This window comes from Amblyomma maculatum, chromosome 9 (genome assembly GCF_055883805.1).
Source record: "Amblyomma maculatum isolate TAMU_Amacu chromosome 9, ASM5588380v1, whole genome shotgun sequence".
Taxonomy (NCBI): domain Eukaryota; kingdom Metazoa; phylum Arthropoda; class Arachnida; order Ixodida; family Ixodidae; genus Amblyomma; species Amblyomma maculatum.
Genome location: NC_139352.1, coordinates 110,566,432 through 110,578,839, shown reverse-complemented (window position 1 = coordinate 110,578,839; position 12,408 = coordinate 110,566,432). Strand labels below are relative to the sequence as shown.

Here is a 12,408-nt window from a genome sequence, read left to right as displayed (position 1 = left end):
CTTTTCATAGTTTCTAGTGCTTTCTTGACCTCGTCCTTTGTCACTGGTGGAACGTCTGACTGTTTTTTCCTACCGCCAATCTCATTACGGTCCTGACTACTTTGGCTACTGTAGAGATCTGTATAGAACTCCTCGGCTACTTTGACTATCTTGTCCATATTAGTGATGACGTTGCCCGCCTTGTCCCTTATCGCATACATCTGGTTTTTACCTATGCCCAATTTCTTCTTTACCGCTTTAAGGCTTCCCCCGTTCTTTACAGCATGCTCAATTTTCTCCATGTTATACTTCCTTATATCGGCCACTTTGCGCTTATTGATTAGCTTTGATATCTCGGTTAATTCGATCAAAAGAGTACAATGGTTTACCACCATGCATACGAAGTGAAGGGGTGGAGGATTATCCTGCACTTCGATCCGCGCGTGTCTTGCTTTGCCGATTTTCTGTGCTCTCTCCCTGCTTTGCGAGTGCTCTGAAAGCAACCAAATCAATAGATATCCAGCATGCGACGTCCGCGATCGACAATGATGTGTGAATGTGCCCTACGACTGAGAAAATATCTAAAAACGAGGCCCTCTTTTTTGTGTGTGTAGGGAGGGGGGGGGGGTTGGAAAAAATGCTTGGCTGAGCAGCTTTTACAGGTTTCCGCAAATTTACCAGTAAATGAACCAACAAAAATATGCTGGAAGTGCAATACAAAAGTGATCCTAGTTATGGCTCGATTGACACTACTCGCACGGAGCACCCTATTCGCGTCACAGGTTTCGTAAATGCAAACCAAATATAAATGAAGCACAACCATTTAGTAAGAACCGAAATAAAGCACGATTGTAGTACAAGCTTGGATTTCACCTTCCTTCCGAGTCAGCGAGCCGGTTATGTCGCGTGCAGCGCGCGGAGCACGCATGTGCTTTTGAGACTGCTAGCGTTTGTGCCTTTGAATAAACATCTCCTTCGGACTATAGCTTATTCTTCTACTGCAAGATGTGCTTTAGTAACGTCGTAATAATAAAAACAAAACCGTACATAGATCTCATGCTACAGGCCGAAACGATTATCAACAAGCGAGCAGCTTTATTTCAGAGTACTGATAATACTTCCGCAGTTTTTAAACATATTATAATGTAGCGTGTGCAACAGCAGCTGCTAGGCGGCTGCTCACCGAGTCTCGTGCGCGGACTCGAAGAGGTGGCCCCGTGGCGTTCGATGAGAAGAAGCTGAAGTCGGCTGCTGTCACTCGGTGCTCTGAACCTGCTCTCCTGTACCTGCTAGATCAACCCCCTATTAAAAACCAACCTTCTGGTTACGGGCCTAAACGGCTACGTGACAATATACGACAATATACTTACATAGCTGACTTACCTCGAGATAAACTTCCTACGTTTTCGCTAACGTGGGAAACGCATCCACAATCAATATTTACTCATCGCCGTCTGTCGTTTGCTCTACAGTACAGACGTCAATAAAAATTTTCTCGCCTATAATTACGTTTACTCCATGGAAATACGCGGCAGGTTGTCCAATCATCAAGAAGGAATGCAGGCGACATGTAGCGATGCGCCTGCGGGGGCTCGTCAGGGCGCGTGCTCGTTCGAGAGAAAGCGCGCGGCGCACCTCGCGAAGGCAGCGAGCCGAGCCGGCGGCATCCCAGTGTATGTTTTTCTACCACAGATGGCGTTGCCCATCAGGAGCCGCAGCGCCGCCCAGCGATGCTTTGGGAGCCTATAGAGGCCCACCGCTGCGGAATTGCTATTCCGTTCTTCTGCAGTGCACGCACATTTCGGTTTACTGATCAACGCATTTTTCACAGGCCTTTGTCGCACCACATTTGAAAGCCTTACCTTAATCTACCTCGACATTTTTTTAATAACGTTGTTTTCTGCCTCAGGGCATAATGAAATATGTAAAAATAAAGGAGATATTAATTGAAAGAAAAAAGGTTAGCTGTTAAAATAAAGTTCAAGAGAGAGCGATGGTAAGGCCCTTCACCTGCGAATATGCCTGCGCCTGTGCAGTTGGAGCCCACCTGAGCGACAACCGGCTACAAAGGCCCACCACCGCGGAATTGCTATTCAGTTTGGCAGCAGCGCACGCACGTTGCGGTTTTCTGATCAAAGTATTTTTTCACAGGTGAGCACTAAGCAATCATTGATTAGCTCCTTTAATGAGTTGAATGTGTTGCACTGCTGCCGAACACAATGAAAGATTTTGTTCATTGTGAAGTGTTTTTTTTTTCTGTCGCATTCTTTCTTCACCTCGCAAGCATGGGAGGCAAAGTTGAAATGGAGAAGATGTTAGCAGATTTTCGCAGAGAGATACGGGCAGACATCAGGAAACTTAAAGAGAGCATACGTTTTTGCAGCGACACCTGTGATGAGGTCAAGGAAATAGAAAGTGACATTAAGGCCCTCAGTTCAGAAATACAAGCGCTTACTGCGCAAAATGAAACGCTGAAAGGCTGGAACCAAAGTCTGGAAAATCGCTTTAATGATCGTTTGCAGTATAATCGAGGCAATAATTTGGAAATCAAGGGTGCTCTAGAAGAATACGACTCGACTGCTTTTGTAAAAAAGTCTGTAAGCTAGTCGGCGAGACCACACAAGACGCATAATTGATATTTACCTCAGAGTGCCGACAATGAAGGGAAGTGAAAGAACGTTGCCGTCTAGTTTGTAAGCAGCACAAAGAGGAATGCACTGCTTGCCAAGACGAAGAAAAAGAAAATTGCCACAGGTGACCTGGACATTTCCACACATCACTGACGAGTCAAGTAGTCCGATTCATGTTAACAAGCATTTGACAACGGAGAACAAACAACTTCTTGGCGCTACTATCGCAAAGGAAACGCAAGCTAAATGGAAGTTTGTCTGGAGAGGCGGGGGCAAATTCTTTGCGCGCATGAATGAATCGTCCAATATCATTCATGTTGCTACGAAGAATGACATTGCCCTTCTTCAAAGACTGCAGCCGCAGTTCAATCAACTTCACTGGTTAATTCATACTGCACGTGTCAATGGATGACTCTACAGAATGGGGTCCACTTGTTGAAAGGGTCAGCCTCTTTAAATCATGTTTTTATCTTTTATTTGAATTTGAGAAGCATGCGGAACAAACAGGATGACTTAATTACTTATCTGAATCAACTAGAGGTGAATTTCGAAGCATTGTTGTTTTGTGAGACATGGTTTGATAGAATCGATTCCACCCTCAAATTTGTAATTGCTTGTGCATACGGTTGGATCGAAACAGAAAAGGTGGTGGTGTCGCCATTTGCCTGCGCACCAGTACTCAAGTGAGGTAATTGACCACATTAGTGATTCAAATCCTGACGTTGAGTTCTTAGGGACTGATACAAATAAATTTATACTTGTTGTGTTCAGACCGCCAACCGGTTATAAGCGACGTTTTATGGAAAAGTTTGATGAAGTGCTCGAATACTGTAAGTCTTGTCAAAAGCCATTCTTTATCAATGGTGATATCAACATCAATACAATTTCTGATGACACTCATTCACGTGACTTTAATAATCTTCTTGCATCGTAAGGTTGTGTAAATACTGTAACCGAACAAACTCGAATTACTCCCAGCTGCTCTGAATTCATTGATGTTTGTGTACGAACCATATTGCCTCAGAAATCAATTCTGGCACCCTTTTGTCCGACATTAGTGATCATCTACCTCTTTTATACATCACGTACGCCCTGTCACAAAAAAAAGTAATGACAGTTATTTCCAGCATAGAAATATCAATGAGCTGTCATTCAAGACATTTAAAGCTATAATTCAACAAGTGGATTAGTGTCCAGTATACTTAGAGATTGACGCAAATAAAGCATATGAAGCGTTTTTAAATATATTCATGAATTGCTGTGACTCCGCGTTTCCGCTACAAAGATAAAAAAAAGCACAAAAAGAAAAAAAAAGAAACCACGAATAGATGACGCCTTATTTAAACGAATAACAGTTAAGAATAAAATATTCCGCAGATTTCTTGCTGCTAAAGACGTAAACCTATTTGCGCAGTACAAGAAATTTCGAAACAAATTAAACGCTGATATAAAGAAATCGAAGTTAAACTATAATGAAGCAATGTTTTCGTAAATAAAAAGTAATCCCGCAAAAATATGGGAACAAGTTAACGCCCTCGTCCGCCCTCGTCGGCAAAGACCTAAAGTCCCCTTCATTGCAACAAAAGGTTTAAAACAGGAATGAATACAGCGGCAAACAGTTAGCAGATGAAATCAATCAGTATTTTATCAATACAGCAATGTGCCCCAACACCCAGTCGACAACAGAAGCCGATGTAGGTTCACAAATAAAGTCTATAGTACTGTGTGCTGTTACGCCAGCGGAAACTGAAAATTTTATACAGCAATAAAGCCAAATGTGGCAAGTGGTATGATGACATACAAGCCTCAACCGTAAAGTATGTTTCGTCGGAGATTGGCCCTGTGTTGTCACATTTATTAAACGTATCTATTTCAACTGGCATATTTCCAGATCAGCTTAATATACCTAAAGTGGTACCTAACACAAAGGAGGAACGAGAAATGAGTTCACAAATTACAGACCGATTTCAGTCTTACCGGTGTTTTCAAAGGTATACGAAAAGGCTATAAATAATAGTTTGACTGTGTTGATCCAGAAAAACAAGATAATCTCACCCTTTCAAATCGGGTTGCAAAAGAACAAGACGCCCGAAGAGGTCCTGCCTAAAGTAAAATTATTATTCACAAATAATATTGAAACAATGTATACTCTGGGAATCTTTCTTGATTTAACAAAGGCCCTCGATTCAGTTGACCAAGAAACTTGGCTTTATAAGCTCCACAGGTATGGAATTCATTGCGTTGCATCAGACCTCCTTAAAAGCTATTTATCATGCAGATAAAAATTCTTAAACCTCAATGGAGAGCACTCGGAAAATTTGGAAATAAAACTTGTAGTACCCCAAAGTTCCATACTAGGTGCTTCAACAATTTTAATTTTATATAAATGATATAACTGAAGTTAAACACGCACCTCAAATAACCGTCTTTGCTGATGACAGTAGTATATTTGTACGGCCGAAAATGTGCAGGGGATCGTAAAGGAAGCAAATCTTCACCTATCCCAACTGTCTATCTGGCTCGAGAACAATAGTTTCAGCTGTACACGCACAAAAAAAGTTTATATTATTCAAAGCAGTTAACAATGTTGCTAAAGAAAACATTACACTTAAATACAGAATGAAATATATTGATCAGGTGTCTACACAAAATTTTCTAGGTGTCTCGTTTAACGAAGATTTATCCTGGACTCCGCATATTAATCACCTTCTAACCGATCTTTCCCCTGCCGTAGGTTGTATGAGCCGTACAGCTCCTCGTATCCCTCTCTGGCTTAAAAAACTTTATATTACACATTATTTTACTCTCGTCCTCTTTATGCAATATTAGTCTGGGTTACCACGATGACAGGAAATCATGATAGGCTGCCTGTACTGCAGAAGCGCATTCTACGTCTATTTGAGAGCTACAAAGGTAAAATAAGTTACTTGCCAACCCAGCCACTCACCCTAAAATATGATTTATTACCAGCCAAGAAGGTATATTACTTTAAACCCATGCAAATCCTCCATAAATGGAAGCTGCACGCAAGGTACACAGATATATCTCCACATTATAGCTTTCGAACCCTTGCCCATAAAACAAAGCAAGTCAGAAGCAATTATGGCACACATCGATCTTGAATATCAAGCAGTAAAATTACTAAACATTCATGAACACATAATTTATCTTACGTTAGCATTTAATTCCTTCAAAGCAGCATATAAAGCATTCCTAAAACCACAGAATATATTTATTGAATTTAGGTGCACCCGTCCGAATCCAAATTATCAGTTTTCGTTTTTCTTCATGATTCCTTTCCCTTACAGTCTATATCGTCATGTTATTCATGTCAAACACAGATTCATATCTTTACTGCATTTTTCTTCTTATCTTTGTGCTGTCTCATATTCTCTTATGTATTTATTTCACCACAAAGTGGTGTTAATATGTAAACTGCATTGTGTATCTCATCCCTGTTGCAAAAACCAGTGCTACTGGGTGCCAGCGCCCCAGCGCCATACCTGATTATGGTCCTAGTATGACGCTGGAAACTGCGCGCACTGGGACTCGGCATACTGGGACGCTCCGCACAGGCGGCACTGTTCGCCCGGAGAAAAAAGACGTGGGATAAAAATTAAAAAGTAAAAAGTAACGAAACAAGTTAGGTACATAAAAAACCTAAAAAATGTAAAAAAAAAAAGAAATAAATTAGTGCACCAAGCGCGCCTCGAAATCAGGCCTTAGGCAAATAGCACTAGCTAAGCACGCTAACCACTCGGCCACGCCGAGAACTGGATTTTGTTGAAACATTTCTGCATTTTATGTCATGACTCCCATTTATAAGTAGTCTACAGGCCATTGCTACCGCTCTAACAATTGCAACTTCTTGATCATTTAGCTTGCTGTCTGCTCTCACGACTTGCAACTAATATTCTGGGTGCCTATGCGCGCTATTTTGTGCACTGGAATCATTTTAACATGTGGAGTTTGACATCGCTGGCAAATTTACCAACGCCGGCTCTTGGGTGGTGCTCTGCTACCCTGGGCGTAATTTTCGCTGAACACGGAGCTTTAGTAGAAGCCTTCAAGGAAAAAAGTGCGACCAAGCTTCAATACCGGCAAGCGCCGCAGCGATGACCCTAATTGCGTGTAACTAAACCTTATTTGTATGTAAACATTGCGGGAAGCGTTGCGATGACCGAGGGCTAGGCTGCTTGATACGCAGAGTAAGGAGCGCAAAGGCTTAAGAAACACGCCAAATATTATGTATTACAAGCGCTGTATGTTGTTGCTTTTTCTCTCATGGGCCCATCGCTCGGTAAACTACTCTCTTCCTGGTTTTAGTTTTTTCTTTCTGCTGTTTATACTGGGCCGTGGTGCAGGCTACGCTCGCCTGCGATTGAGCCCGCATTGAACATTTTGGCAGTAATCATTGTGTTAGAGTGCCCTTAAGATCAGCTGTGAAGTTGGTTATGCATGGTAGCCCACATTATTCAATTCCAGCTTTAGTTGTGCGTTAATCGCCAGTTTATCATGAGATCGAGGCGCGGAGGTCGTTGTCTCTCTCAAAACGCTCGAAAAGACCTATGGAAACATGGAAACTCTGTAAAAAAGATACCGCCTTTGTTTTCTTACAAATGCGCAACGACTTCGCAGCAAAAAGCGCTTGCTTGAACCATATTTTTCATATGCCCCCCGATGGTCGATTGAAAGTACGCTGTTGCCCTGTAGGCCCCTGAGGGATGCTACTCCAGCTGACGCCGCAGGCCGAACCGGCTATACTGGGGCACTGGGACCAGTGCGGCCCGGCGCACATACAGCGCTTCTCCCAGTGCATCGCGGATGCCAGCGACACACCCAGCGTCAAAAGTCTAATCCCAGCGTTTTTCTCCCATCGCACCAGTGCAGCCAGTGTCTTCCCGTTACTGCTCCAGTGAATATCGTAGACATCCAGCGTGCCCAGCAGATCCAGTGCAAAACCAGCGCGAAAATCTTACTGGTTTCGCACTGGAGACGCTGGGTTTTGCAATAGGGATATATCTTTTTTTTTTCATTTGCTGTATTGTCAATAAGACCAATTCCCTTTGTATGCATCTGAACGTGTTGCCTGTTGCGAGCTGCACATGGGAGACGAGGCCTTGTCAAGTTATACGCCTTTTGCCTCGTTTTCCACTTTCAGTTGAAAAGAAATAAAGTGAACTGTACTGAACTGAACACTTTCGATGGAGATGGGTAAAAAAAATAAGTAAACCTTCTCTCCCCCGGGATTCGAACCTCCATCCCTTGGATCCCTAGCCGAGCGCTTTACCAACTGCGCCACACCCCATATTTTTTGTTGCTAACATGGTACTTATTTCACGTGGTTATGTACAGATGGGGTTATGTACGTACACAAACTCTTTACAAAGCACTCAGCCGTTTCTGAGCTGCACAACAGAAAAAACAACTAAAATTCAGTAAAGATAATAACCGTGTCACCAGCGGGAACCAGTCAGTTTGAAAGTCATATTCTTTATAAATGTGTTTAAGTTGATGCATCATTCTGGTAAAATGGAGTCTAGGTGGAACAACAGGTTCAGTGTTGTGATCCAAAATGCATGTCTTCCACAAGCTATGAAGGCCAATAAGAAAACAACATGCCATAATGGTGCGGAATCAGATTGTGTAACAGCAAGATACCGCACACTGTACTTCACTTCACTTCACTTTATTCACCTTAAAGGCCCCCTTCCGGGGGTATTACATAAGGGGTGGGTTAATATATACAACAATAATAAATACATGTCATTGCCTTACGATAAAAGTAGTTATAGCATGTAAAAAAGAAGATGGGCACATGATAGTGGCGACGTTGGTGGGGAGGGCATTCCAGTCCACAGCAGTGCGGGGGAAAAAGGAACCTGAAAAAGTTGCAGTACGAGATAGGGCCCGGGCAATCTGAAACGGATGTGCAGTGCGGTGAGATATGCGGGTCGGATGAGTAATGTAAGGTGTTTGATTCAGAGTGCTGTGGTACAACTTATGGAGTAAACAAAGGCTCGCGATGCGGCGGCGAGCTTCGAGGCTTTCGAGACCGGAAATATTCTTCAGAGATGAAAACGCTGATGGTATACGAATATGCAGAATGAACGAAGCGGATGGCGCGGTTTTGGACTGATTCAAGTGCATTTGTTAGGTACATTTGGTGAGGGTTCCAGATGGGACTAGCGTACTCAAGTTTAGGTCTGATAAGTGTTTTATAAGCCAGAAGTTTAACGTGCTGCGGTGCATGACGAAGATGACGTTTTAGGAAACCTAGAGATCTGTTGGCAGAGGATATGATTGTGGTGATGTGTGTTCGCCAAGAAAGATCGCTAGACAGGGTTACACCGAGGTACTTGAAGGATTGAATGCTTTCTATGGGTGAATTAGCAACTGTATAGGAAAACATAAGGGGGTTGTGATGACGTTGGAATGAGACGAGTTTGCATTTTTTGGCGTTTAGCGTCATTAACCAGTTGTTACACCATTCATGGACACAGGTAAGGTCATTCTGAAGGGCCATTTGATCACAAATGTTAGTAACGGTACGATAAATTACACAGTCATCGGCGAAAATGCGAATATTACATGATACTTGTAGTGCCAAATCATTAATGTAAATTAAAACCAAAAGCGGGCCGAGCACAGATCCCTGCGGAACGCCGGATGTTACAGGCAGGGTGCCTGAGCTGTGATTGTTAATAGAAACGAACTGAGATCGGTTAGCAAGGAATTCTTTAATCCACTCTAGAACATTGGGGTTTAAATTTAAAAGGGCAAGCTTTAGTAATAGGCGTTGGTGTGGTACCTTGTCAAATGCCTTTGCGAAATCTAAGAATAATGCATCGGTCTGCAGGTTGCGGTCAAGGTTACTATGCAAGTCAAAAGTGAAAATTGCCAATTGGGTTTCGCAGGAGAGACCCTTGCGAAACCCATGTTGAGCCGGATGAAGGAAGTTGCGGCAATCTAGAAAATTTATTACATGAGAATAGATGACATGTTCTATGATTTTACAAGGTACGCTTGTTAAGGAGATGGGGCGATAATTTAGTGGAGAGTCCTTTGTACCTGACTTGTAGGCCGGAATGACCCTCCCCACCTTCCAGTCGGCCGGTAGGGTTCCTGTTGAAAGCGATTGAGAAAACAACAATGAAAGATAAATGGCTGAGGTGTGTTTCGTGTTTTTAAGCACTTTAGAGTTTATTTCGTCCACTCCTGCGGCTGATGAAAGTTTAATTCTGTCAATATGGTTTATGATGCCTTGCACAGTAATTTCGATGGGGGACATTGCTGGTAATGATACGCTAGGCGGGGTAGGCAATGAGGAATCAGTTTCATCTGTGAAGACGGAAACAAACGCACGGTTAAATATGTCAGCACATTCGTCATCAGTGGCTTCCTCGCCCGCGGCACCTGTAAGAGCGGTGGGGCACGTTGCTTGCGGGTTTATTATTTCCCAAAACCTCCTGGGGTTGTTTTTTAGGATATTTGGTAGGTCATTGTGAAAAAAAGCACGTTTGGCGGAGCAAACTGCAGCATAATAAGAGTCCTCAGCTGCGTGGTACCGTTCCCATGCTTCAGCACTTGAGTTCCGTTTTGCTGTACTGTGAAATCGTTTTTTTCTTCTTTCTAATCTTTTCAGATTGTGTGAGAACCACGGCTTCTGGCGGTTTGCGCGAAAGCTGATACAGGGAATAAATTTGTTTGTCAGTTCGTTTATCTTGTTTTTGAAAAGTGACCAGTTATCAGTAAGAGACCGGAGATGAAACGTGGATTGAAAACAGGGCAGAAAAGCTTCGTTGTTGATTGCTTGGTAGTTTCCTTTGCCGTACAGGCGGATGGTTTTCTTGAACGTTTGGCGGGATGCGGGCGAGAATTTGAACGTGGAATGAATAACTCTATGATCACTGATTTCACGCAAGTAAGTAATCGAGGATAAGCTTTCAGGGCTGTTGGTTAGTATTAAATCCAGGATGTTTGAAGATCCTTGGGTAACCCGAGTCGGTTCAAGCACCATTTGCCTGAAGTTGAAATTTAAGCAACCATCTACAAAGTTTCTTGCTTCAGAGTTACCAGCTGTTAATGGACCTACGTTTTGCCAATTTATACTCGGGAAGTTAAAGTCTCCAAAGAAAAGCAGTTGAGCATTGGGGTGTTTCGTAGTAATTTGGACCAGAACATCGTTTAGTTTAGGTGCAAAACCGGGATTGCTGTTAAGGGCCCTGTAGCACACGCCAAGCAGAACGGTTTGCGGTGGAGCGTTGCATTTTAACCATAATATTTCCAGATCTGAAGTAATGTTAACAACGGAACATGCTATTTGGTTGTTAATGGCAATAAGCATACCTCCTCCACGTGTGCCTTGACGATCTTTACGGTACACAGTAAAATTGGGTAAGTCATCTAAAACTTCATTATCACTGATGTCGCTTTGTTAGCCATGTTTCCGTTAGGATTAATACGTTGCTGTCGGAAGATAAAAAGAGATTCGACAAGGCCTCGCGCTTTGGAAGGAAACTGCGAGCATTAGTGTATATTATGGATAAGGAAAGGTTATCTCGAAGGTTAGTCCGCGGTTGCTTGCGCGCTTTCCGACGGCGAAAGGATTCCTATGTGATTTCTTTAACTGATTGCGAACCTTGGTCGAAAATAAACCGTTTGGGTCCCATGTGTAGCGTTTTGTATCGGAGGGAAAATGGTCCAGACTTAGCTCTAGCAAAAGCCACAAGGTGCTTCCGTGCATTTCGAACGGGTCGAGAAAAATCTTCTCCAATACTAAAATAAGTGTCTTTAAGCTTAGGGCCTTCGGAGAGTATGATTGCTGCTGTTTTGAAAGATGACAATTTCACTATTATTGGTCTTTGGTGGTCTGTGCTGTGGCGGCCAAGGCGGTGTGCGCGCTCTATGTCTTTAGGCTGGATTACCAGATTGAGGCTGTCAAGGCAGTGCTGAATGATAATTTTTTCTGATTGCTCGTAAGATTCTTTATCATTTGGGTCAGGAAGCCCATAGAACACTAAGTTATTTCTTCTCGAGCGGTTCTCGAGATCATCGAGATGTGTATCCAACTCAGAAAGCTGCAAAGTCATTCTATCTGTGTTGGATTGAAGGGTTTCTACTTCTGTTCGCAGGGTGTTAAGACATTCACATTTGGTTTCAAGATCAGCGATTCGATTGCTTGGAGCAGATATTGTTTTATCTGTTGCTACGTGTTGATTTTTGAGGTCATGTATTTCAGTGATAAGTTGTGATTGTCCGGCGGACAACTTTTGTAGTTCGCTCAAAACTGCATCAAGGCCACCTGGTCCCGGGTTGGTTTCTACATCACCCGACAGCAGTAGTAAAGCGCGAATGACATCGACACGTTCGGCGGCAAGACAAAAGCAACACTGCGGGCTCGGCAGCTGTACCAGACAATAATTACTAGTTTTCTTAGTGAAAAGCGTATATGGACCACCAACCTGCATGGCGAACATAAGCGGATTAGCGGCCCGTGCGGAGGCACAGCCGCAGAGCCCACAGTGTGCCGAAGGTGGGTGTCGCTCATTTATAGGTAAGCCGTACGGTGCTGTCGGTGACGATGGTGCTGCGGAGGTAGTTTCGTTGGTCCAGCGTTCCAGAGGTGGCGCTGCCGGGGCTTTCCAATTATCGGTGGCGACTAGGTGTAGTGCACCAAGTTCGCTTGCTTGATGGGGCGTCCGGATGGCTGCTGTGTAGCCAGATGTCCCTGCCGTCCAGGCTGGCAGAAGAACAAACGTGACGATTTGGACAATGACCTGCATGGCGAACATAAGCG

At 43.4% G+C, this 12,408-nt stretch overlaps 1 protein-coding gene across 1 annotated transcript; it reads right to left on the bottom strand.

The window, feature by feature from the left end:
* Positions 1-11,221: 11,221 nt before the first annotated feature.
* Positions 11,222-12,103, bottom strand: LOC146180152 (uncharacterized). Its single transcript, XM_084579939.1, has one exon. It carries the CDS (start codon positions 12,086-12,088, stop codon positions 11,222-11,224), a length of 867 nt encoding a protein of 288 aa, XP_084436065.1. The 5' UTR covers positions 12,089-12,103.
* Between the last annotated feature and the right edge of the window lie 305 nt (positions 12,104-12,408).

Bases quoted from the DNA above. Each gene is read 5' to 3' on its own strand.
- LOC146180152 (XM_084579939.1), bottom strand. From the start codon at position 12,088: ATGTTCGCCATGCAGGTTGGTGGTCCATATACGCTTTTCACTAAGAAA.